This window comes from Dipteris shenzhenensis, chromosome 4, assembly GCF_047967505.1.
Source record: "Dipteris shenzhenensis isolate YYH24624 ecotype China chromosome 4, Dip_SZ_1.0, whole genome shotgun sequence".
Classification (NCBI taxonomy): Eukaryota; Viridiplantae; Streptophyta; class Polypodiopsida; order Gleicheniales; family Dipteridaceae; genus Dipteris; species Dipteris shenzhenensis.
This window is the reverse complement of record NC_141599.1, coordinates 46,438,845-46,466,148: the sequence shown is the minus strand read 5'-3', so window position 1 is coordinate 46,466,148 and position 27,304 is coordinate 46,438,845. Positions and strand designations below refer to the sequence as shown.

Here is a 27,304-nt window from a genome sequence, read left to right as displayed (position 1 = left end):
GCACAACCTGAGTTTCACGGTATTAGAGAGTGCTCTAATGACCGAGATAAGAGAAACTCAAAAAGTGGACGAGTTTGTCCAGAGCTTGTGGCCTAAAGCTCAGGGGACATCCAGGAGTCGAGAAGACATATGATCTCGTGAAGCAAGATTTCTTTTGGCCAAAGATGAAAAAGCATATTCATGAATATGTGACACGGTGTTTCTCGTGTCAGGTAAGCAAGGCCGAGCGGGTGAAGCCACCCGGACTTTTACAGCCCTTGGAAATACCACTAAGTAAGTGGGAGAGCATTTCCATGGACTTTATTGTAGGACCACCTGCAACACAAGGAGGATATAATTCTATCCTTGTGGTGGTTGATTGTCTAACCAAGATGGCTCACTTCATTCCAACTAGAGAGTCTGTTAGTGCCCCGCAAGTGGCGGATTTGTTCATTAGACATATATTTCGTCTGCATGGATTGCCTAGATCCATAGTGTCAGACAGAGATGTCAGATTTACCGGTCACTTTTGGACAGCGGTATTTGAGACACTGATGACTGAGTTAGGAATGAGTAGTGGGGATCATCTTGAGACGGATGGTCAGACGGAGAGAGTCAACCAAACTTTAGAGGATATGCTGAGGGCATATGTGTCATTGAGGCAACATACGTGGGACAAGTGGTTGCCATTGTTGGAGTTTGCCTACAATGATAGAAAACATTCATCTACCGGGTTCAGTCTGTTTGAACTGAACTATGGTTATAGACCAGCAAATCCAACTATAGTTGGAATACCTCAGAAAGTGCCTAGTGCCGCGAACTTTGTAGTTCAGATGCGGGAGATGCTAGCACTTGCGAGAGCTAATATCCGCCAGGCTATGGATAGGGCCAAGGTATATGCAGACGAAAATCGATCTATAAGAGTATTTGAAGAAGGAGAAAAAGTTTTTCTCAGAGTTCCTTCGCACTCGAAGTCGTTGACTTCAGGAGAGTGTGTTAAGTTATCACCTCGATAGTGTGGGCCGTGGTTAATTCTAAAGAGAATAGGCAATGTAGCCTATAAATTGGAATTGCCACAGGGGTGTAAGGTGCACCCGGTTTTTCATGTTTCGCGCTTAAAGAAAATTTTACATACAGGTGACTCACTAATCGAAGGTGTGGTTTTGTTTCAGGAGATAGAGGATATTGCAAGGCGCAAACCAACAAGAATCCTGGACCGAGGAACAATGCAAATACGAAATCGAAAGATACCCACGGTGTTGGTTGCATGGCATGGTCAGCCTCTATCTGAAGCTACCTGGGAATCCGTATATCAGTTGCGGAGAGTGTTTACAGACTTTATCATCGAGGACGTTGATGTCTGAAGAGGGAAGGAATGTTACGCTCTAGCCGAGGTAGCATGACCTCGGAAGAATCAGTCGACATTTCCCTTAAAGGATCTATCTCTGTAATATATATGTTTGCGCTTCATGTAAATGATCGGGAGGGATTTAATGTCAAGGTCCTAGGTGAGGGCTGATAGCACCAGACTAGGTAGATCTAAGGCCAAGGGCCTAGTGCAAAGATTGTGCCTAGGGGCAAGGAATTTAATGCATCCCAAGAGAGGGGTGAAATGTTGCATTAGGAAGGCCCTATATGGATGACATGTGGCATCTAGATCTATCTAGGGAATTGGGGTTTGCTGAGGCTAGTGAGAGAAGAGAAGAAGATGATTCATGTAAAAAATTTGTAACGTAGATCTCTGTCTGCTGGTTAGCCTCAGTGAGATATGGCTGGGTGGAGATTTGTGGTGCTGCTCCCGTGATCTACAGTAGAATCTAGGAAAGGAAGTGTTTAACATTATGTCAATGGAGATGAAGCAAGACCAGATACAGTGGCTGCACCTGTCACTCCTACAGTTGGAGGCAGGGGTAGAGGTGCAAATGCAGTACAAGTAGTTGGAGCAGCCGCTCTAGGAGCTCCCACAGCAGAGCAGAAAAAATGGGACTTTAGAGATGCACAAGCTCTTTCAGTGATTCTCTCTCTGTCAAGAGGTTCATCATACCTCACATTCAGTCATGCAAGACTTCAATGGCAGCTTGGGAGATACTAGAGAGTATGTTTGCAGCAAGAAATGATGCTAGAGTTTCCTTTCCGAAACGAGAGCTTTCCCATACGCATATGGATGAGGGAGATTCCATGAATTCTCACCTCACAAAGCTTCAGGACTTGAGGAAACAATTGCTGAATATTGATGAAGTCATTCCGGATTCAAAGATGATAACCACTACTCCGAATTCTCTTCCTGAGTCCTGTCTTGGTTTCCACACCTCGCTCCAGGGTGATTTGCTCTTGCACTGGATGCAAAGTGGATGGAGGAGGGTGATCTAGCAGAGTCATCTCAGATTTTGCAGCTCTACCTGGACAAGTTTCAGCTTGCGCCCACTGTGGTGCAAACTCAGTAGAGCAGAGTTTTGGAGCATTGCCTGGTGCTCGAGAGGAGGGTAGCACCTTCCCTTCTTGATTCAGACTGCTCATGTATTTGGAGATCACTTGGTGGCATTGATTGTCTCACCTGAGATGCTGCGTGCTGACAATATTTTTGCTGTGAAGTCTTCATGATATGTGTTCATGACACTCGACACAGAGGATGCATTGACATATGGATGGACTCTCGAGCTCTCCTAGCCCATATTATCATTGCAGGTTGTATCTTACAGATGATATATATTCTGATATGGGCTATTTTTCCCTATTTACTTTACTTTCATTGTAATTTTTCAGCAGCAACCTGGGTAGAAGATAGGTGTGAGGAAGGAGCTCGCCCCTCTGCCACAGACAGCGGGAATTGGTTCCAGGTTTTGTTTTTCCTTGTTCTTTCTTGCTTTGCAGCTTTTTGTAGTGCATGCGTGTTGTTTGCAGTCCTTTCAGGACTCCTACAGGTTCTAGCAAGAACCTAGAGCAAGGGTGTTCTTGTGGTAGGCCTAAGGACAGTGTGGAGGCATGTGATAGCCAGCAAGAACCTAGAGCAAGGGTGTTCTTGTGGTAGGCCTAAGGACAGTGTGGAGGCATGTGATAGCCTTGAGGCTGCCTTGAGCTCAGTTTGCTAGTGGTTTGGATGCCTGAATGCCTCTCAATTGGGTGAGATCAGAAGTGGATGCCTGAGTATGCCTTGCCAGTGCGAATTCTAGTGGTGCACTTGGACTAGATGCCTTGAAGACAGGTAGAGAATTTGCTGAGAGGAACAGTGCAGGGTTGAACCCCTGTTGCAAAGCATTTCCATTCAGAAGCATTAAATAAATACAGGAAGGGGCACCAATGCATTTGGGGCCAGTGGGTGCACTGTGTACTATTTTCATTGAGCCGGGGCATTCTAGCCTTACCTTTGTTGTTGTTGAAGTTTGTTTCTAAGTTGTGCTAAGTGGTTGAAGTGACTGAAGCTTGCATTGTGGCTATTTCTGAAGTTTATGACTAAGTAGAAGGAGATCACTGCCCTTTTAGTTATTGAAGGCCGGTTTCAGCTCATATAGGAGAAATACCACGAGGATGATTTTTCCATGCTGTTTTGTATCTTGCATTATGGATGTGCAATTTGGCAATGGTCTTATTGCATCAATGCTTTGCATGATCTGATGATTTGCAGGGACTGCGCGTCAGGAAAAGAAATTGTAGAGGCCCTTGTGGCTCATAGTACAACATTTCAGAACAAGACAATTTATTCCCAGGTAGATGTTTTCAAGTAATGCTTAATTGATTTTCACAAGTGGAAATGTGGTAGAGCTACATGTAATTATCCAATTCTACAGGAAAAGTACAAGCAGAAAAAGGCAAAGAAATATGCTCCTTGTCTGGTCTTGAGGCGTCCATCTGCACGGAGGTGGGCACATTGTTTTGTCAAAGAACTTACTGTATACATTTACACTCCCAGATGCTCTAGGCTGTTTTAGCTAGGGTGTGCTTTTGTTGGGAATGCCTGCGAATGTGCTTTATGCCACCTTAATTGCATAAAATCTATTGCTGGCGGTCAATGTCCATTGGGAATTCTTACATGGAGTCAGACTTTATGTTTTGACAGAATATGTGAAGCATATCTCATGAAATGTCCTCAAAAGATTGGGTTAGTTTTTCTCTCATTCCTCTGTCTTACCTTAAGCTTGGCATTTCTGGTCAGGTTTCCCAAATAGTCATTCACAACATTTCCTGAGATTACCTGTTTCTAATCTTGAATTGATTGTGATAAGCCTCATTATAGATCTTTGATTAGTACCTTTACATATTGACGGCGGCCTTTATAGTGTTTTACTGAAGCTTTTAAATAATTTATCAGAACATTATAAACATAATGTCAGTTTATTCCTTGCTTGTGTTGGTCATGGCATTTTAGAGCCAGCTGATGTCTGGTACAGGTTCCTACGTGTGGATATGCTAGGGTTGATGTTGTCCCTTGGAAACGTTGGGGCTCATGCAGAAGTGCTGGTAATGGACATGCTTGGAGGACTTCTTACAGCATCCATTGCAGAACGTATTGGAGGTATGACTTTGGCACTTTTGTTTTAAACTATGTGCAATGAAACTGATAGCATACAGCTAGAGTATTTCAACAGGCCATTTGAATATTCACTCCTAAGAATTTGTCCTAAAAGTTATAAAAGGTCACTTAAATTTTTTCCCCTGAGAGAACTTATTCATTGTTTATAAAATGGCACCTCTTTCTCCGAAGGCATTTCCTTATCCGTGCATAGCTTTCTGCAAAGCCTTGCTGTTTAATTTTTGCTGCATTTACTATTCAAGTTACAGACCAAGCAAATTAGCCTGATCTCTATCCGTTTAAACTTGCTTTTTGCTAAAGGCGGGTACATCCACTGAATCAATAGGCTGTCGCAGCTGGTTCTTTCAGTGGATTTATAGGTTCATTTGGAAGCTGATACAAGTAAGGCTGAAGTGCCTCTCCTTTATAAGACTTGGTCTATGAAATCGTGGGTTCTCATGCTACATGATCTGGTTGCAGGTTTTGGTTCGGTCTGCAGTGTATATGACAGGGATAAGCCTCATCCCATGGACATTGTGGGTCTTTTAAATCTCAGCAATACAATGTCTAGCAGGTGGTCTATTGTAACCTTTGGGGGTTAGTTTTGTGAATGGTACGTTTTGCATATTTCATAGGTACATATATAAATTTACTAAGAAGAGAGGTTTGCTTAAAGGAAATTTGTGGGGATTTAATGACTATTGGCTAAGAACAGAGGTTTGCTTAAAGGAGTTTTGTGGGGAATTTTTCGACTACATATTTACTGTTGCTTTGCTATATATTGCAGAGTCTTTAGAGCTTCAATATGGGAAGTCTCTGAGGCCTTCAAGAAGAACGCATCCAGTGATACTGTTACATCATATGGACTTTCTGAAACTTGCAATGTCTCAAGTGCTCAAACTGATTACTGCGACATTATGCTGAAAGATGTAGCTGCGGGCATGTCTGAGGAGAAAGATGTTGAGTCTGCATTCATAGAGGAAAGCAGTGCTATCAAAGCAGAGCCTATTACAGTCCCAGTTTCTGGCAATACTGGCCTAGGTACTGTTTCAACTATACTGGATGGCATTGCAGTGTGCATCGATGCTGGGGTGGTTGAAGAAGATCAGCAAGATGTTGATAGAAAGGTTGCTTCTGCAAATACCAATGGAATAATCAGGCCAGGGAGATATGCTTCTTCTGCTGATGTCTCAAAATGGTCAAAGCAGGGCTTCACAAGGTGGAACTGCGTTTGAGCACCTTAGGAGGAAGTGGTCCTTTCTTATTTGTGTGCATGTACTTAGTTGTAAGCAGTATGATGCGACTGTCTTACCCCTAATTTCTTGCCGTTTCTTGTTTGTTGAGGAGGGCAATTACTTGTTCTAACTTGGCTGGTTTTGACATGTTTAGGCTCTTCATTGTTTTGCATATCAGGTAGAGGTTTAGGAGTCTGGAAGTGAGGTCAGATAATTTTATCATGAAGCACCACCATCCCTGTGATTTCCTGTGAAGATGGGGAATTTATACCTCCCTTTCCTTGACAATCGGCAATGATGGTGCCAATGAGTATCTATAATTATTTATGAATGACCCTGATTGATCCAGCAAGCCCTACTGCTGAGCTCTGTTGGCAAGTTCTTTCTAAAACGGTGTATGCGATTTTGGTTATGTACTGATAATTAGGGTCATATGGGGTGCTATGTCAAAGTCAAGATAGTTCTTTTGAAACGTGCCTATTCAAAGGGGGCAATCCAATCGGACTCATGTGGAGGACCGTTGTTAGCTACCTCCAAGAAGGGTCCATGTTCTAAAACTTACCCAGACATTTTGTCGAAATGACTCATAGAGGTGGGATGTCTCTTATCAGTGGTGTAGTATTAAAAGCCTTTTTAGGTGGGAGACACAAGTATTGCTATTTCCTAAGGGGAAAAGTTGGTCAATGGAGTTAGTGTCCTTTTGAGGATTGCCATTAACCATATTTGCTTCCAATCCCATGGGGATGTCTTTGTACGATCAGCCTAAGTGATGGAGCCATCTGGGTGGCACAAATGTTGATTTTAAATGGACACCAACCTAAGCACTCACCTTTTCAAGATGTTGGATTTCTTAATTTGGTCAACCATACGAAGACATCCTTATTCTCTTTCCATGGTTGACACAAGCATTTGGTCAATTGGGCTTTTTTTGGGGGGGGGGAAGTAAGGGACGGTATGCTCATTGCTAAGTTGAGGAGGATAGCTATCCCCCATGGGCCGAGATGTTGGGTTTCCATACAGAAAACAATATGTATGACTTCGAGAGATTCCTTGGGTCTGACGAGAAGATACCATTACATTTCCAAACAGTGCAAGTTAAGGGTCTCAGCAAGTTGAGTCTCGTGGGCCCCGTAACCTTATGTGGATGTGACATTGGATGTCTGCTTGTGTCATGTCAAGAGACACCCATCTCAGACTATTGCCATGTGGGCAACCTTCCATTGCTGTAGGAGGGTGCGTCTATCCTCTACGTGTAGAGGTGTGAGATCCTCATCTATGTGGATATGGGGATGGTCGTGGAGTACTATACGTCTGTGAATTGGTGCAGGGTAGGCATGGTTATAACTGAAATTGATGACTGAAGGTTGATCCTGAGTAGGGTCACGGCCTACGTTTATGCTCTCTCAGTGCCATGTTCTTGGCCCCCCAGGGTGGAGGTCACGAAACTAGTGGCATCTACATTGGCAGAGGAAGTGGTAGAGGTGTGTGGAATCCCCTAGACTATCTGACGTGTCAGTCATACGAGACTAGCTTAGGAAGCTTAGGGCTAGATGCAGGCGATTCTCGAGCTGAGTTGCAGGGGCATTGATAGATTAGGGTTTCTGTTATTTTTAGCGCTGCTTTCAGGCCTGAGCCTATATAAGGGGCTCAAGGCCTCAGATGTCAGTATTGTGAGTGGTAGCGAACCAATTCTCTCTTGCGGGTCTGATCTTGAATTGAGGGCGGACGTGCACCTGCTATCTAGTGTTGCCATAGGTTCACCTAAGTCTGAGGCCCCTGAGGGTGCCACCTAGTGGTATGATACGCTAGGTGGTTGTGACCAGATGGATGATGTGCTAGCAGTTCAGCTCGTGGCTCGGAGGGGACATCTCTTGATCTGAGATCCGTTCTCGTAGATGTCATGGTTGGGTGGTGAGCAGCTTGCTAGTTCTTTATGGTTTCTATGGCTGTCTATGTCTGTTTTCAGGTCCGGATTCTTAGGAATGATTGGGGTTGTGTCAGTTGGTATCAGAGCCAACTCTTGATATATGAATCTGTGTAGCTGAAGGTGTGGACGTGATTTCCTCTAGGTATGTCCCAAATTCGAAATTTGCTTTGGATCCATGCAAGTGTTGGTGATCATGCCAGTTGTGGCAAAGAAATAATCAAGACTTGGATTGGGTGTTGATCGTTGAAGTTGGTATTAGATTCACTGAAAGATCTAGGAGAGAAGGGATCTGTGGGGTTATTGTGTGGGACTCTTGGGTGTGGGAACCATGTGTAGAGGATTCCCTCGCTTGAGGCATGACATGCTGTGAAATCAGGTAGCTGATCTCTGGCTGAGGGTAGGCGCTGCAAGGAACAGGGAGGTGATGGGTGCACTAGGGGCTGGCCAGGCTGGAGGAGAAGCTTGCTTGGAGGCCAAGGAAGCAAAAAGCACCCCGCTTTTAGGTGCTTGGCTAAAAACAGAAGCTTACTTGGATGCCAAGAAAGAAAAAAGCACTCTGATTTTAGGTGCTTGAAGCTTGGTTTTTAATAGCACAGGCCTAACCCAGCTTATAAAGCTTCATCCCACTCTTTTCCAGGCCCTGATTTCGCTAGATAGCTGCAGCAAGAGATTGCAATTTGCTCACCTGCCCTGATTCTTGTTGGCCAGTCCGGAATTCAGCTGTTTCTATACCTAGAAATTTCACATCTTTCCTCTTCATCAGTTTTACTAATTTGCCTCTATCCTCTTGGCTTTGGCAGTCCATTGCTTCTTGATGGGTCGCCATTATCAAAGCCCTTGCTGTTTTCTCTTCTCTAATCCAGTTTCAGCCTCCGCTTCTTTTCTTTCCCCATGAATCTTCCACCATGGCTGATGTGAATATCCCTGTGGTTCTTGAGGAGGAGCATATGATGGATCTACGAGGCGGGGATGACCAAGGGCTTTACGATGACCTCGTCACCAAGCAAGCTTTCTTGGATTTCCTCACAGGCTTAGATCGGCGTTTTGAAGCCTCTACAACTGACCTTACCGATTTGGCTCAACAGGTTAAGATGCTTGAGGCTTTTGTTACGAACAAGCAAGCCCTTACACACGTGGATGCTATGGCCTCTGTTCTAGGCCCGAATATCACTCCGGATCCATATTCGGGGGAACATCAGCCGAGACTAAAGAAGTGGTGGACACATGGCTTTACAAGTGGCAAGTCCACTTCAAATTTCATCTGTACTCTGACGACAAGAGGATTCAATTGGTGGTTGGCTATCTTTCAGGGAAAGCCCTCTTGTGGTGGAAGGAACTGCGGCCGCAACCCACCACATGGGCTTATTTCGAGAATACCTTCAAGAAGTTGTTCTTGAAGAAGGAGAACTACGATATTGTGAACAAATTCAGAGACCTCGATATGGTCAAGAACAATCTCACGTTTGAGACCTACCTACAGAAGTTTCGAGATTTGCAAACACGGGCATCAAAGATGGATTCCACCACTTTGCTTGGATTTTTTGTGGCTGGTTTACCAGATTCCTACAAACTCCAAGTCGAACAATAAAGCTACGTCTTTGCAAGAAGCTATCTCGTTTGGGCGCATTTATGATGGTACGATGGTACTTGCAAAGAGTGCGACTGCGCATGACAACAATGCGAAGAATGAACATAAGTTTACTCATCAGTCTTCTTGCACCAATGAGGGAAAGTCCCATGACAATCCCTCAAAGAAACGATCTAATGTGACTAAGGGCAGCAGCCGAGAGAGTTTCTTCGTTCTTTACGGCTCAAGAAGGAAGGTCGGTGTTTCCATAGCGAGGAACGGGGACATACGAAAGCGAATTGCCCCAAGTTCAATGGTAATTCGCAGCCCTCAGGCTCAAAATCGAAGCAGGGACAAGTTTCCAAGTCTAAAGCTGCCAACACTACATGTATTTCTGTCACCGTTCTTACTTGCCCTATTTTCTGCAATTGTACTTTTAGTCATATGCTGTTTGGTCCTAATGATTTGTTCCATGCTTATGGCGAAGTGAAGGAATGTGTTCACATTCTTTTCTCATCCCGGAAGCTCTCACAATTTTGCTCATCACAAACTTGTGCAGAAATTGGGGCTGGACATGACACCGAGTGATCACACTTATGAGATCTGTCTTCTAGCAGGAAACAATTTTGGGATTGAAAGATTGATAGTCCTCCTCCGTGGATTCAAGACTATGAGAATATTTTGCAGTGCTATATTTTGCACTGAGATTACATAGACTTGTTACTTGGCATTGAGTGGTTGAAAACCCACGATGTCCAGATTGGGTGGAAGGACCATACTCTTTCTTTTTGGCATAATGGTACACATTTTTGTATACAGTGTGATAAGATTACCCCCTCATAGGGCTCTCTTGTAAACGCGGTTCAGTTGAGCCATATGAATAATACAACTTCTTATGATGTTTATTCTTGTTTCTTGAGTTCATTTTGTTCATTTGTTGCTTCAGTAGAAGACAAAAACGAATTAAGTGTGTTTGAATAAGGTGAATTACAGAAGTTGTTGACTGAATTTACCGATGTTTTTTCCCGCTTGACTGCCTTCAGGAGTACCTGAAAGGTCAGTAGATCATCGAATAGATTTGGTCCTTGGTGCTCAGCTTGTAAGTATTCCACCTTACAGGATGAGCCATGTAGGCCATCTTCCCCCGGTCGTATTGATGCCCTCTGGGCCCTGGTATGTGCCATGTAGCTTTAGTTATTGGCACTTAGGTCACCTAGTACTTTTAGTGTCTTATGACACCTAGTACTAGTGGTACCACTAGGACACTAGGTCCTAGGGTTCTCTTTTATAGTACTTTGTACTTTCATTTTCATTACACTAGTTGATGTGAAGGTGACTCTATGGATGCATACTTGACAAAGGTCAAGGACCTCATGGAACAACTTGCCAATATTGATGAGGTGGTGCCAAATTCTCAGCTTGTCAGTACCACATTGAATGGGCTGCCAGATACATATCAAGGGTTTGCTACAACCCTTCGACTAGTGGCCATGGGTAATCCAGACCACTACTCCTTTGATCAGTTAGTCACTTTGCTTTTTCAGGAAGAGCAAAGTCGTGCTAATAGGCAAGCTACTATTCCTGATCATGCATTTGCTTCACAACAGACAGGAAAAGGCAAGGCTTCCAAGCCTATGGGCAAGCCTAAACATGCACCTAACAGTGGCAATTCCTCCAACGCATCTCAAAATACAGCAGATAAGTCAAAGAAGAAAAGATGCAACTATTGTCGCAAGCCAGGGCATGAAATTTCAGAATGCAGGAAGCACATTGCTTCGAAGAAAAAGAAAGCAGGATTGACAGTAAATGCCTCACATGCAATTGAATCCCACGAGCTAGCAGATGCCTCACATGCACATGCTCTCCAGGATGATTGGGCATGGGCTAGCCGTCCATTGCTCCTTTGATCCCTCTAAAGTTGATGCATTCTTTACTGCTAATGATGCTCAGTCTTGGTATTTTGATAGTGGTGCTTCCAAGCACGTCACATCTTGTAGATAGTTGTTTCATTCCTTGGCTAATGCACCTCGAGGGGGGAGTGTCACATGTGCTAATAATGCTTCCTATGCTGTAAAAGGAATTGGAGATGTGCAGCTCACATCCATTTCAAGCCATCCTGTCACTTTGACAAATGTTCTTTTTGTGCCTGGAATTAAAGTCAACTTGATTTCAAATTCAGCAATTGCCACTTCAGGTTTCAAAGTGATTTTTGATGGATACAAATGCCTAGTATATGATCTTCGTGATGACAATGCCATAGTTCTCACTGGCACTTTGCAAAAGGGGCTTTATCATCTTGATCATCACTCAGCGGCACTTTCTATTGAAGCATTTGCTATTTCAGATTCACAGCTTGCTGAAACTCATCTTTGGCATGAGAGGATGGGTCATCTCAATTATAGAGCTCTTGCCAAGTTACATTCACAAGGCATGGCAAATGATGTACCTCAAAGTCACACAGTTTCCAAACATGTGTGTGAGGGTTGTCTTTTGGGTAAGATGCATCGGTTTCCTTTTCAAAAGAATTGTCCAAAATTCTCACAAAGGAAATTGCAGCTAGTGCACAGTGATGTCTGTGGCCCAATGAGGACAAATGCCATTGGGGGGTATATGCTTTAATTGATGACTTCACAAGATATTGCTGGGTATATGCTTTAAAAGCCAAATCTAACGTGTTCTCATGCTTTTAGAGGTGGCTGAATATGGTTGAGAATGAATCAGGATGCAAGCTTGTCACCCTCAACACAGGTAGGGATGGAGAGTGTATGTCAAAGGAGTTTGATGCATTTTTGGCTTCATGGGGCATTGTTCACTCATGCACTACTCCTTACACTCCTCAGCATAATCCTGTTCCTAAAAGGAAGAACAAGTCCACTATGGAGGTGGCTAGATGCATGCTTAAGGCCAAGTCCTTGCCCAATAAATTTTGGCTTGATGCAGTGATGTGTGCCAACTATGTGCTGAATAGATCACCTACCAGGGCATTGAGGACTGTTACACCTTATGAAGCATGGAAAGGCAAGAAGCTTTCACTTTGACACGAGAGTTTTTGGGTCTCTTGCATATGTTTATGTACCATCTTAGCTGAGACATAAGCTTGATGACAAGGCAATCAAATGCATATTTATTGGTTATAGCCAGCAAAGCAGAGGGTATTGGTTATACCAACCAAATACTGGGAAGATTATTGTCAGTAGAGATGTAATCTTTGCTGAACATTCGGCTTCTCCTCTTGTGCTTTCACACATGAGAGTTTTTGGGTCTTTTGCATATGTGTATGTACCATCTTAGCTGAGACATAAGCTTGATGACAAGGCAATCAAATGCATATTTATTGGTTATAGCCAGCAAAGTAGAGGGTATCGGTTATACCAACCAAATACTGGGAAGATTATTGTCAGTAGAGATGTAATCTTTGCTGAACATTCGGCTTCTCCTCTTGTGGACTGCAAAGCTAAGCTAGAAGTTGACATGTTTGATGCCTCTGACTCTTGGTTATCTCTGCTTCCCTCAGAGGGAGACTTTGACTAGTAACATGAGCCTCCTGCAAGCCCTCCAACAAGCAATAATCAACCAGTACCCCATGCTGATTTGCAGGTTTCTCTTCCAGCACAAAATGATTACACTATTCATTATGCAGTGATTGAAGAAAGAGCTGTCAATAGACAGCAAAGGCAAGCTCCCAAATGGCTTCTTGACACATTGAGGGACAGCAAACGAAAAGCAACCTCTTGCTGCCCGGACAAGATTAGGGAATAGACAGATGCATGGTCACTTTCTTGAGTTTGCACTCCTCGCTACAGCTTGCAATGAAGAGCTTTTGTGCCATAAAGATGCTTTTGATAGCAAAGAGTGGATGGATGCAATGAAAGTTGAGCTACAATCTATTGCCAAAAATGACACATGGGAATTAGTAGATCTCCCTCCCGGCAAGCATGCCATTGGTACCCGGTGGGTCTACAAGTTAAAAAGGAAATCTGATGGCAGCATAGATCGACACAAAGCCCATCTTGTTACAAAAGGGTATGCTTAACAACAGGGCATTGACTTTGAGGAGACCTTTGCTCCCACTTCCAGGATTACTACTATTAGATGTGTCACTGCCATTGTAGCCCATCACCATTGGCAATTGCACCAGCTTGACATCAAGACTGCCTTTCTTCATGGGGATCCGCAAGAAGAAGTTTATGTGACACCACCTCCTGGCTTTGAGATTGTTGGCTCTGAAAACAAGGTATGCTGGCTAAGAAAAGCCCTTTATGGTTTGAAGCAGGTACCCAGGGCATGGTAGGCATGAAATTCATGCACACTTACTGTCCCTTGGTTTTCAGAATAGCCCCACAAAGCCCACTCTTTATTGTTAGAGACTCACTGTGCCTACTTGTGAGCCCCCGATTTGAGGGGACAAGGGGCAGTGGGAGGTAGGAGGGCTGGGAAAGAGAGACCTAGGCTGACATCATAGGCAACCAGCACATGGGCTGGTTGCTGCCTGCAACAGTAGAGAAATAGGGGGGCCCTGTGCCTCCCTTGGAGGCGTCTACAATCCCATGGACTGGCTGCACAGGGCACCCTTTTATAGGGGCCTGTGGCAGGGCCAGTCGGCCCAACCAGGGCCACCGACCAGGGCCAACCCTGGTCGGATTTCCAGCGCAGTCTGGTCAGCCAGTCTGGTCAGCCACCAGACAGGGTACCGACCCTGCTGGTCGGCCAACCCAGAGGGCCTGGGCAGTGCCTATAAAAGGCCCACTCCTTGTTTCATTCCAGCATCCAGTGCAGGACAGAAAGCCTTCTTCCTAGGCTGTGCTGTGCACTCAGAGCTGGTTCAGTTTGATAGAGAGAGTTCCATCAGTTCTCCTCAGCACTTGGCTGAGTTTTGTATTGCTCCCTTGGAGCCAGTTTCTGCCCACCATCCGGTGGATGAATCCGTTTAAGTTATCTCTGAGTGAGTGTTTATTGCATCTGTGATCAGTTATCTGAGTTGAGTGTGTGGAAGAGCGGGAGAGATCTTGGGTGGAGGGTTGAGTGATTCATTCCCTCCTATTCTCCAACATGGTATCAGAGCCATAGGCTCTCAACTCTTCCTCATCAAAGCACTCTCTGAAGAAAGGAGTCCCTTGGCAGTAAGGCGATTCTATTTTCAGCTCGGGAGGTCAGTACATTTATTTCTGTTTCAGTTATTCAGTTTGCTATTCACCGAGATGGATCAGCGATCAGAAGCCTCTACACCCATTGCTCGTCCTTCCTCCTTCTCCAGTCATCTTCCTTCTTCATTTATCCCCAATTTCGGTGAAGCTGGAAAGCTCGATGGGATGAACTATCCAATTTGGAAAGTAAAGATATGAAGCCATCTGTTGGCACGGAAGTTGTGGAAGATTGTGAATGGGACCGAAGAGAAGCCGGAGGACATTGTGGACAAAAGAGGTGAAGTTTTAGTTGAAGCAGACGCGGATGAACTCTGTGCATGGGAGGAGAGGGATGCTCAAGCCTTAGCAATGCTTATTGGCACGACAGCAGATGCTGTGATTCCTCATATCCAGTTGGCAGAGACGTCTTCAGAGGCGTGGGCCATACTGAAGGAGCTGTATGAAACCGATAATACAGCCCGTATCATTACTCTTCAGCATCAGCTTTATAATCTTGATATGAATGAGGGTGATAGTGTGCATGATCATTTGACAAAGGTGAAAGTCATGCGGGACCAGCTCGCAGCGGTTGGTCAGAAGGTGGACACGAGTCAATTGGCGTTGCTCACACTCCACAAGTTGCCACGGAGTTTCAAAAGTTTTGTGACTACGGTCACTGCGGGTCAACGGACTAAGCCAATCACCTTTGAGGAGCTTTGTCCACTCCTGCTTCAGGAGGAGGCTCGAGAGAAACTCTTTACGCAAACCGACGAGAAGGCATTAGTGGCCAAAGACAAGCCTGGAAAAGGCAAGACAAAGGATTCCAAGAAGTCAGAGGACGCTGAACGCAAGAAGAAAATGAAGTGCTATTACTGTGAAAAGCTTGGCCACTCCGCCAAAGAATGCCGAAAGAAGAAGGCGGATCAAAAGTGGAAGAGAGAAGCCAAGAACAAAGAAGAGCCTAAGAATGATTCTGCCAATGTGACGACTGGACAGTTATTTTTACTCAGTCAACATTGTTCAGCATATGCAGTCAGTGAAGGTAAAGAGGGTTGGTATGTTGACAGCGGTGCTTCCAAGCACATGTCCAACATAAGGACTTGGTTCAAAACCATGGAAAGTATACACCCAGATTCCAAAGTTTCTATTGGGGATAGCCGGACGTGTCCTGTGAAGGGCATCGGTAGCCAATGTGACGACTGGACAGTTATTTTTACTCAGTGAACATTGTTCAGCATATGCAGTCAGTGAAGGTAAAGAGGGTTGGTATGTTGACAGTGGTGCTTCCAAGCACATGTCCAACAGAAGGACTTGGTTCAAAACCATGGAAAGTACACACCCAGATTCCAAAGTTTCTATTGGGGATAGCCGGACGTGTCCTGTGAAGGGCATCGGTAGCATTCCTTTCATTACAACGGCGGGTGAGGAGAAGGATATCTCTGGAGTACTTTATGTATCCAACCTTTGCAAGAATTTAGTGTCTGTAAGTTAGATGGACAAAAACAACATGGCAGTTCTCTTTCAAGATGGCAAGGTCACTGTGACATCCAAAGGAAATGGGTAGATGGTGGCTCAAGGCTTTGAAGAGAATGGATTGTACCGACTCAGTGCAATGTTGGTTCATGAAGACAATGGAACAGGCTGCCATGAAGGCAGAGATGGATGCTATCCTGAAGAACAATACCTGGGACTTAGTGGCTAGGCCCCTCGACGGAAAGTCATCGGCACTAAGTGGGTATACAAACTTAAATACAAATCAGACGGCAGCTTGGATAAGTATAAAGCAAGGTTAGTGGTGAAAGGTTTTGCTCAAACTGAAGGCATGGATTTTGATGAAACTTTTGCTCCCACAGCCCGCATGGTTACTATCTGGACAGTGATTGCCCTTGCTGCCCAATTCCAGTGGCCTATTTTTCAAATGGATGTGAAGTCCGCATTCCTTAATGGAACCCTAGAGGAGGAGGTATACATGGAGCAGTCACCAGGCTTTCAAGATCTAGGGTCCCCATTAAAGGTGTGCAGGTTGAAGAAGGTGTTATACGGGCCAAAACAGGCCCCCAAAGCTTGGTACCAAAGGATTGATATATTCTTTCAGAAGATAGGGCTTAGTCAGAGTCCTTCTGAGGCAAACCTTTACTTGTTCATTGAGAAGGGATTGCGACTGGTACTCATCCTCTATGTTGATGATCTTATCTTGATAGGTGATCATGTCAAGAAGATTTCACAGGTCAAGGAGCTACTCATGTCTGAGTTTGAGATGACTGACCTTGGGTTATTACATTACTTCCTTGGGATTGAAGTAAAGCACGCCAAAGACAGGATCTTCATTTCATAGGAGAAATATTGCAGAGAACTTCTGAAGAGATTTCAGATGGAGGATTGCAGGACAGCATTAACTCCCATGGAGGTCGGGCTCAAGCTAAGTGTTCACGACACATCTCAGTCGGTTGATACTCCCTTGTATCGACGATTGGTAGGAAGTTTGCTTTACCTTACCAATACTCGACTGATATTTGTTATGCAGTTGGGCTATTATGCCAGTTCTCTACTTCTCCCAGGAAGAGTCATTGGGATGCAGGTTTACGGGTGCTGAGGTATCTGAAGGGTACTTGCACTTATAGGATCACCTACACCAAAGGCATCGAACTAGGCGGGTTCTGTGACAGTGATTGGGCGGGTGATGCTGACACCAGAAGATCGACAACAGGGTATTGTTTCTTACTTGCATCTGGTGCCATCTCTTGGCTAAGTAAGAAGCAACCCAAAGTGGCCCTTCCATCTACAGAGGCAGAGTACAGAGCTGCGTGTACAACAGCTTGTGAGACACTGTGGTTGAGGTGGATTCTGGAGGATATGGACGTGTGTCAGGAGGATGCAACAGTGCTGATGTGCGACAATCAGAGTTGCATAGCCATTGCCAAGAATCCAGTGTACCATGCGCGGACCAAGCACATCGAAGTTCATTACCACTTTGTTCGAGAGCTCATCATCGACGACGTGATCGAGCTTATCTACTGCCCGACCGCCGACAACTTGTCCGACCTCTTCACGAAGGCACTCCCTCGAGAACAGATGGAGCACCTCATCAAACACATGGGGATTGGCCCACATTTGTGACATTGAGGGGGGGTGTTAGAGACTCACTGTGCCCACCTGTGAGCCCCTGATTTGAGGGGACAAGGGGCAGTGAGAGGTAGGAGGGTTGGGAAAGAGAGACCAAGGCTGACATCATAGGCAACCAGCACACGGGCTGGTTGCTGCCTGCAACAGCAGAGAAATAGGGGGGCCCTGTGCCTCCCTTGGAGGCGTCTACAGTCCCGTGGACTGGCTGCACAGGGCACCCTTTTATAGGGGCCTGTGGCAGGGCCAGTCGGCCCAACCAGGGCCACCGACCAGGGCCAACCCTGGTCGGATTTCCAGGGCAGTCTGGTCGGCCACCAGACAGGGTACCGACCCTGCTGGTCGGCCAACCCAGAGGGCCTGGGCAGTGCCTATAAAAGGCCCACTCCTTGTTTCATTCCATGATCCAGTGCAGGACAGAAAGCCTTCTTCCTAGGCTGTGCTGTGCACTCAGAGCTGGTTCAGTTTGACAGAGAGAGTTCCATCAGTTCTCCTCAGCACTTGGCTGAGTTTTGTATTGCTCCCTTGGAGCCAGTTTCTGCCCACCATCTGGTGGATGAATATAATCTTTCTCTGTCTCCATTTAAGTTATCTCTGAGTGAGTGTTTATTGCATTTGTGATCAGTTCTCTGAGTTGAGTGTGTGGAAGAGCGGGAGAGATCTTGGGTGGAGGGTTGAGTGATTCATTCCCTCCTATTCTCCAACATTTATGTCTGTGGGAGTGGATCTCATTTTGTAGTGCTGATTTTATATGTGAATGACATGCTGAATACGCGCCCTGATACTCAGCATATTGCAGCTTTCAAGGTTGATTTGCAGCAAGCTTTTGAAATGTCAGACATGGGACAGCTGCACTATTATTTGGGCATTCAGTTCGCTCATGTTGAGGGGGGTATCATGATGTCATAGTCCAAGTATATTGGACAGCTCCTTGATTGTTTTCGGTTTGAGGATTGCAAGCCAATCTCTACTCCAGTGGACCCTGGCTTCAAATTTTCAGCTCATGATGGGAGCCCACCATGTGATATCACTCTTTGCCAGCAGGCTGTTGGATGTCTCATTTACTTATGCCACAACAGACCTAATTTACAGTATGCAGTATCCCAGCTCAGCAGGTTCATGCACATGCCCAGTTCACAGCATTGGCAGGCAGTGAAGAGAGTCTTTAGATATCTCAGAGGCACTCAAGATTTAGTCCTCTTCTATGGTGATCAGGGTTCACTTACCATGCATGCTTGCACGGATAGTGACTGGGCAGGTTGTTCCGACACCAGAGTGTCACATATCAACAACTGGTTTTTGCTTGGTAGTTCATGTATCTCTTGGCTCATCAAGAAGCAACCAACAATTGTCACATCTAGCTGTGAGGCTGAGTACAGAGCAGCCTTCACCGCTACAGTAGAGTGTGTTTGGCTTTGACAATTACTTACAGATCTTGGTATTCGCCAGACATCCTTCACTATGGTCTACACTGACAGCTAGAGTGCTTTGGCCATTGCGCGTAATCCAGTGTTTCATGCGCGTACCAAGCACATTGAGGTTCACTATCATTATGTTCGAGAGCGGTTGTCAGCAGGAGACATAGAGTTGTCCTACCTTCCCACAGAGGACAATGTAGCAGATATGTTTACAAAGGCACTTTCTTGTCTCAAGTTCGAAGTCTTTCGATAGGCTTTACACTTGGTTCCCTTTGTTACATGATCTGGCATACCTTGTACATTCATAGGTGGCTATATCCTTTTGGATGAACGTGTGCTACCATTACCAGAAAATACCAGGTATTCTGAGACGTTTCTAGAATACTTCAGCCCATACCATGGAGGGGGGTTTGTAGGCCATCTTCTCCTGGTTGTATTGATGCCCTCTGGGCCCTGGTATGTGCCATGTAGCTTTAGTTATTGGCACTTAGGTCACCTAGTACTTTTAGTGTCTTATGACACCTAGTACTAGTGGAACCACTAGGACACTAGGTCCTAGGGTTCTCTTTTATAGTACTTTGTACTTTCATTTTCATTATGCTAGTTGATGTGACAGCTTCCACTTCTTGCTCCACTCTTGTGCATCCTTTTGCTTCCTAAGCCTACAAGCCAAGATGAGGAGAATGAGTTAGCAAAGTAACTTCAGGAATATCTGAAGTTGGGATATATTCGTCCCAGTAAATGACCTTGGGGTGTGCCAGTCTTGCTTCAACAAAAGAAAGATAATACTTGGCGAATATGTGTGGACTATAAGTGTCTGAATAAAGTAACAATTAAGAATAGGTACCCTTTGCCTAGATCTGATGAACTAATAGACAGACTTCAGGAGCGAAGTATTTTTCTAAGATTGATTTGCTTATTGGTTATCATCAGATACGCATCTTTGTGAGGATAGCTTTGAGGACGAGATGTGGAGAGGACAGCTTTGAGGACGAGATGTGGTCATTATGAATTCCTTGCTTTACCTTTTGGATTGACCAATGCTCTAGCCACCTTCCAACAGATGATACATGACTTGTTCCGAGATTACTTGGGCAAGTTTGTTGTTGTGTTCCTTGATGATATCTTGGTTTACAGCAAGACCTTAGAGGATCATATATCTCATCTAAGGATTGTCTTGGATTTACTAAGATAGAATCTACTGTATGCCAAGAAAAGTAAATGTGACTTGTTTATGAAGGAAATCATTTATTTAGGACACAAGATTTCACGGGAAGGGATCAGCATTGACCTAGATATTCAAAAGGTTTTAGAATGGCGAATTCCTCAAACTGTCAAGCAACTTCGTTCTTTCTTGGGTTTTACTGTCTTTTTAAGGAAATCATTCTAAAATCATGGCTCCCTTAACCAATGTGTTGAAAGGTCGGGGACGTAAGTCAAACCAACCTATCTCTTGGAATGAAGATTTGAACAAGGATTTTGATACTTTGAAACTTTGTATCAAAGAAGCACCTATTCAGGCATTGCTCGATCCTAGCAGACCTTATATCTTGGAGACTAATGCTAGTGATTTTGCGATCGGGGCAGCATTATTTCAAGAAGGAAGACCAGTTGCATTTGAGAGTAAAAAGTTCGATGACACTCAATGTCGTTGGCCGATGACGGAAAAAGAACTTTATGTAGTAGTGTATGCACTAAAGGTTTGGAGTCATTACTTGTATGGTTCTTGATTTCGCATCTTAGATTGATTACCAATCAATCAAGTATATATGTGATGGCAATGATTTGAGGGGCTGGAAAGCGAGTTGGATAGAGTTGATGCAGGATTTTGATTTTGAGATTAGGTCGGAAAGGTTCATTGACTAATGTAGCTGATGTCTTGAGTCTAGTTAAGATGGTAAATGCTTTATAATTTACTCAGATATCTTCTAACCTATTTCAATCCTTGAGAGGCTTTGCGCAATTCAGTTTATATTGGCAGAAGGGCTAGGATGGGAGCTCCATGATTGACCAAGACTCAGGGATTGTAGCGGCCATAGTGTAAGCGGCAGGAGGTCAGTGGATGATTTGGAATGGCTTGCCGTTTGAAAAGATAAGATTTGTGTACCGGACTTTGGGGATCTTAGATCTAAGATTCTTAGGGAGTATCATGATGCACCTCGTGCAGGACACCCAGGGGTCAATTTTTTTGTCCTAAGATGAGACAGTTTGTTCAACACTATGTCGGAGGTTGCTGAGTCTGTCAAACGACTAAGGCTGAAAGAGTTAGTGATAGGGACTCCAAGTTTACTAGCAACTTTTGGACCTTAGTGTTTGAGAAGTTGGAGACTAGTTTGAGTATGAGTTCCTCGGAATATCCATAATCCGATGGCCATACAGAAAAAGTAAATCAACCACTGGAAGATATGCTTCGTCCATATGTTTCCAAGAGAGAGTCTTCATGAGAAGAATATTTACCCATGATCAAATTTGCTTATAACAGTGCTAAGCATTCCAATACTGGTTTCAGTCCTTTTATGCTTACGTGCGGGTTAACCTAGGTCTCTAGTCATGGTTGGATACGAAGGGATTAAGAATGATGCTGTGAAGACATTCTTGCAAGACATGCAGGAGATGTTGGAGTCTGCCAAAGGATCTATTAGAACTGCCCAAGATTGGGCAGATTTATTCTAATAGACATCGTTGTCCTAGAGAATTTTCAGTGGGAACTTTGGTATATCTGCGCATTCCCAAGGAATCCAAGACAATAGGTACTGGAAGATTTCGAAGTTATCCCCCAGATGTTGTGGTCCATTTTGGATTAAGCGACGGATTGGACTAGTTGCATGTGAACTAGAATTGCCTCCTCATGTGAGAGTACACCCTGTTTTTCATGTCAGTAGACTAAAAGAAGTATTGGGTGCTGATGATCAGCTTGTTACTCCTCAAGATCTTATAGAGGTTGAAGATTTAACTTTTTGTTACTGACCTTAAGATATTTATATGAACCATAAAACATAAACTCAAATAACAATCCTTTTTGGGGCTGACATGCAACTGATCCTTAGAAGATGTGTATCTTAATTGCAAGCCATTTGACAGTCCTGCTCGACCTTCTTCAAACTGTACGAGCTCTAGGGCACACTAGAAATACACAAATCTTTTTCTACTAAGCAATCCACGTCGGCATAATATTCTTGCTTTGGTTTAGTCAAAGTCTAAATTTTTGAAACTGAAGTCCATCAATCTCAGATTTGCTTGAGGACCAGAAGGGGTCATTTAATACATCTGTCAGAATCAGAGGTGTATGTAGTTATGAAGGTACTGCTGCTTCAGGACTTGTGGTTCAAGATGCTGCTATGTCATTGCAGGCAAATTTATTCTCTTAAAACTTGTTGTATTGTTTATGTAGGGGACAAGCTATGCCATTACAGGCCAATTTATTCTCATAAGACTCGTTGTATTCTTATACAGAGGACGAGCTCTTCCAAAGTTTAAGGAGAGTGCATCATGTCTTATATTCATCATGCCAGATCAGGGGATGTGTTAATTTTATAGCAGACCTCTTTACTCTTTTTTGCTGGACGTGGTGATAAGTTTTACTTTTTATAAGGAAATAAGCTAGACCTTTATGTTCCATTTGAGTTGTTCTTTGTTCTAAAACTCAATTGGCTTGAGATGCTGCTTGACATTAGTGCAAATAAGTGCGTTGTTTGTTGTGAGTACTCTTCACAAATAACTGAATATTTTTCCATGCAGTCTGCTAACTTCTGCACTTATGTCATTTCTTGTTCATTACTCTCTTCTTTAACGTAAACTTTCGATTCTTTACCAGCTTGCTAATAGGGGCACCTGAACTTGAGCCTTGGAGTATGGCTCAGGAACTTCTACCTCTTCTTTGCTCTTCGGCACCATTTGTAATATATCATCCATATCTACAGGTAGCCCTAGCCCTCCTTGTGCCGCGGATGATTTATTTTGTGGGAAGAATTTCTTATACTTTTTATTGGGTCAGTATATACCAGGGCTTACTTCTGGCACCTTGTCAAATTAGAAAAGTAGTTGTTTCTGAGATGTCTACATTGGGTGCACCTCTATGGGGTTGGTTGCCTTGTTTATTACTTAAGGGCCTCATTCCTGTAAAAATGCTATGGGATAGCTTGGATGATGATGAGCCAAATTTCCCGGATCATGTTGGGGGTAGCATATTGGAGACCTCGAGCGTCTTTTTAGTGAAACGCGATTACAAATTGCAACTTTGTTGACATGTATTGTGCTTGGGTTGTTCCAAAGATTCCCTAGGCGAAGAGAGACGTTCGTTGGAAACAGGCTGGTTTCTTTCTGACAGCAAGTTTTTGCTTTGTATTTACCATCGTTAGCTCCTTTTGGAAGCTGATTTGTATGGTGTTTTCAAGCATGAATAGAAAGTTCTTCTCTTGGGGGGGGAAAATTCCGCTTGAGTTGAGGAAAGAGTAAGACATTGCTTACTTGCATTTTTGGGGATTAAAGTGTGAAGTGAAATATTGTAATTGTTTGAGATACGCATTCCAATGAGATTTCCTTGAACCTGCCATAAACAGATTCAGGAAGCTCAAGGAATGTCAGTATAGGTTCAGTTTTGTGGTCTCATGTGATGTATTCATGTGCATTGACAAGTGTGTACGGAGAGTAGTATAGTGAAGGGCATGGGGAACAACCCTAACTCTATATGTACATAAACTCATTTTCTCTGATATTCTAATAGAATTACATTGCAGGTGTGTTGTGTGTTTGTGGTCTCCACATGTTTCCTCTCTTATCATCGCTTTGCGAAGCTGGTATCAGAGTTATGTGACCTGAGAGAGTTTCTCTTACCTTGTCATTGTTGATGTTTGCAAGCTTAGAAGATAAGGTTGAGAATGGAGCTCATTGGGTTTGCACACACGTTGAGGATGATACAAATCGATGCTCCACTCTTATGTAAGTATGCGGTAGCGGCTAGTCCTTCCCTTTATGAGGAGCAGGCACTGAGTAGCACGGGTGCTTGGTAGGTCCCAATTTAGACACTGGATGGAAGTCCACAATGAGGGTGTCTCAAATAGGATGAGGGCTCACCGGTCTTGTATCCAACCACATCTTGGTTTGATGTCCCTGGAAGGTAGGCCCAACATGGTATGCCCAACGTTTTCTACGGAGTGTGGGCTCCACTTTTGTGAAGAACAATGTTTAACAACTTGTTAATGGGGTACTTGTCCATCGATATGTCTCATGAGTCAATGTATTATGGCATTGGATGTAAAAGGAATAATGTAGCTTTAGTTTAAGCAGTCATTGATCCGCTGCATGTCTAGGGGTATCAACCTCAAATGTTATAAATACCCTACAGCATCTCGTCAATACACACTCCTCTATCTCCACCTAATGCATTTCCCTCTCGATGTAGAAGTTTGTAGGGATTTTGGACTATTCTTGGTACGTTTTAGTTAGGAATGTGGCATGACCTCAGATGGGTCGGTTGAGGGAGACCTTTAGAGAGATAATAAGATGAATTAATGTAGCTTGAGTGTGCAAATTCTTGTACATATTAGTTTGGTTTTATGTATGGAATTGTATTGTGAGCTTTTGATTTGCGGGTCAAAGTGTTAAACTGATAATCAAGGACTATTGTTTATCAAGGTCCTTGAGGGGTGCAGGGGGTCTAGCGAGTTTTTGAGGTTTTCTCTATGCATGGAAATGCTATGCTATTGTTTATGGGAAATCGTCTAGGGGCAATCGATGACCATAAAATTGTCAGTGAGTCCTAAAGAGAGGTCACAAAAGGGGAATCTACAAAATCAACAATAGACTCTCTGTTAACATGCCAGATCATAAAAGCCCTATCATTTCATAGGATCCCTTGCCTTATGGATTGGGACAATGGTGTTAAGGGTCTGATGAGTGAGGGAAACTAGTTTGTAAACCGCTTTATTAAATAGCTTTGCAACAATTGGGGTTAGGGTTCTAAGTCCATGTGCAATGTACGCAATGCATAGCCTCTCATGATCTTAGGCTTGGCTATTTTGTAGCTTGAGTGATATCGCCACGCTGGGGAAGAGTGAACAATCGGCGGTAGGGAGAGGAAGTTGTGGATTTGATGTCCGCACGATCACGATCACGATCACGATCGAGAGAGAGAGAGAGAGAGAGAGAGAGAGAGAGAGAGAGAGAGAGATGCATTAACATCTTCGGAAGGCCTCATGGGCCTAGAGACAAAGTGCAAAATAGAGGTAACTCATACAAGCCACAATGGGCTGAAACAAAGGGCTCGCTAAGACCCTTGTTGAGTGCTAAAATGCTAATCTAGTACAAAATAGCAAAGTAGCAAAATATCTAAATATCAAGTGCTTAGAGCTGGTGCATGTACAGGCTCTATGTACCCTGGTACCCTGGTGGCTCTCTGATGGGTCGAGAAGAGCTCATGTATCTGCATCTGTCGAGCTGTCTCTCGTGGTGGCGGAGGGCACGGTCTCCTCGATCTCTATATCCGGTGGGCTACATCGAGAAATAAAGAAAGATATATTAACGTCCGCAAGAGGCCTTCGGGCAGCGGGCCTATGGGACAAAGTGCGGAATCAAGTAGCTCATACAGACCACTGTGGGCCGGGGCAAAGGGCTCACTAAGGCCCTTGCTGAGTACTGAAATGCTATACTAATACAAAATAGCAAAAAAAGTAGCAAAGAAGGCATGAGAGTGGCATGAAGATATCAAGTGCCCAGAGCTAGAGCCCAAAGTGCATGAACCGGCTCCACGTATCTAGGCTCCATGATGGCTCTCGAATGAGATGCAAAGAGCTCACGTATCTGCATTTGTCAGGATGTCTCCCGTGGTGGTGGAGGACGTGGTCTTCTCGATCTTTGGATCCGATGGGCTATGTCAAGCATAGTTAGGGGAAACAGAAACGGGGAAAGTGGGAATGGAAACGGAAACGGAAACGTTTCGGGATTTTTGGGAGGGCTGGAATGGGGAAACACCATGTCAGCAAGAAGGGGGGGTTTAGAAAAGGGGGTTTGAGATGAGAACACACACATTTAGAATGCTAAAGTCTACAGCCTACCTGTAACTTAAAATATAGTGCATAATACTTACCCCAATGTCACTTAGAAGTTAGAACTTAGAACAAGTTACAAATTAGAACTTAGAAGTTACTAGGTAGGCTGAAACTTGAAAGAGAGGGCTGAAAGAGGAGGCTGAAGGAGGGCTGAAGTCTGAAGGCGGCTGAAAGAGTGGAGTTTGAGCTTTGAAGGAGGGCTGAAGGGGAGTAGATGATGATGGAGGGCTGAAGCATCTTGCAGGAGAGAAAGGAGTGCAAAGGAGTGAATGGGGCTCAAGGAGGGCTGGAAAACCTTGAGGATGGAGAGAGTATGAGGCTGAAGGAATGGAAGGAGTGAAACATTGCACAGGAGGTCAAAATCGAAATCAAAATGACCAAAATCGGGCTGGCGGTGGATTTTCGCAACATTTGGAGACCCTAGACACTTTGTTGTCTGAAATAGGCCGTTTCTATGTCCTGAAATGCGTTTCAGACTGGCTGAAACGTTTCAGCCAGCCGTTTCAGGGTCTTGAAACGTTTCAGACCCTGAAACGCATTTCAGGATGTAGGCTTCCCTGAAACGGCATTTCAGGCCTGGTTGGGCTCTGAAATGCGTTTCAGTGTAACTATGATGTCAAGGGTGATGCCTCTCCTTGGTCGATCTCCCCTAAGGAGAGCTGAAATAGGTCGAACCTCGATCGTGTGCGCTTTGGTCGCTTGTCGTGTCATGTACGATCTTTGTGCCCCTCGTTTGGTAGTGATGTGTCGGCTCCCTCCATTGATCCATATCTCTCTCATGTCGGCTAGCTCCTCCTCTATCCTAGAGTGCCCTGGGGCTGAGTCAAATGCATAGAAATCCGTGACTTGTCTCTGCGCTCAGTCTACCTCGGTACCCTGTGGTGCGGTGGTCCCATCCTCCTGCTCTCTGATATGTCATAGTAGTATCTCCCTGTGTCGTCGCATCTCCATTAGGTAGAGCCCAACACAGACCTGGTCTTGGAAGTGGATCAGTCGTGAGAGTGGGCCAAAGCCGTGCCCCTCCTGAAAAAGGCAGTGGTAGCGCCCTTGGATCTCATAGGGTAGACACAGAGAAAGTGCTCCTCTCTCTCGACTGCCCCCATCGTGCACAACCTACAAGTCCACCACTGCTCTCTGGGTATGCGTGCAGCTCTCCCTATCTCGACTTTCAGTTGATGGGACGAGACCCGTATCTGTTCGATGGCAATCCTCAGAGTGTGTGAGGCTCCTCTGTCCTCAAGATACTGAGGTCTGATGATGAGTTCATCTTCCGAGACTCTCAGAAAGTGGTCATAGTAGAGCTGGGTCTTGGTGGGGAACTCCCGGTCCCCCCCCCTATTGCGAGATGTGTGGAGTTGGAGGAGATCTAACCGTAGGATGCG

The 27,304-nt window shown here is 44.5% G+C and overlaps 1 protein-coding gene across 3 annotated transcripts in view; it reads left to right on the top strand.

Annotated features, from left to right (window-relative positions):
* LOC147902958 (eukaryotic initiation factor 3 gamma subunit family protein) overlaps positions 1-27,304 on the top strand; it is a 91,544-nt gene that overhangs the window by 10,017 nt on the left and 54,223 nt on the right. For all 3 annotated transcript variants that reach the window (XM_087374071.1, XM_087374072.1, XM_087374070.1), the window contains exons 4-10: positions 3,602-3,683; positions 3,765-3,835; positions 4,034-4,075; positions 4,365-4,489; positions 4,967-5,060; positions 5,274-5,705; positions 22,691-22,796. In XM_087374071.1, coding sequence (XP_087230197.1) covers positions 3,602-3,683; positions 3,765-3,835; positions 4,034-4,075; positions 4,365-4,489; positions 4,967-5,060; positions 5,274-5,705; positions 22,691-22,796 — 952 coding nt within the window. The remainder of the gene's footprint in view (positions 1-3,601; positions 3,684-3,764; positions 3,836-4,033; positions 4,076-4,364; positions 4,490-4,966; positions 5,061-5,273; positions 5,706-22,690; positions 22,797-27,304) is intronic.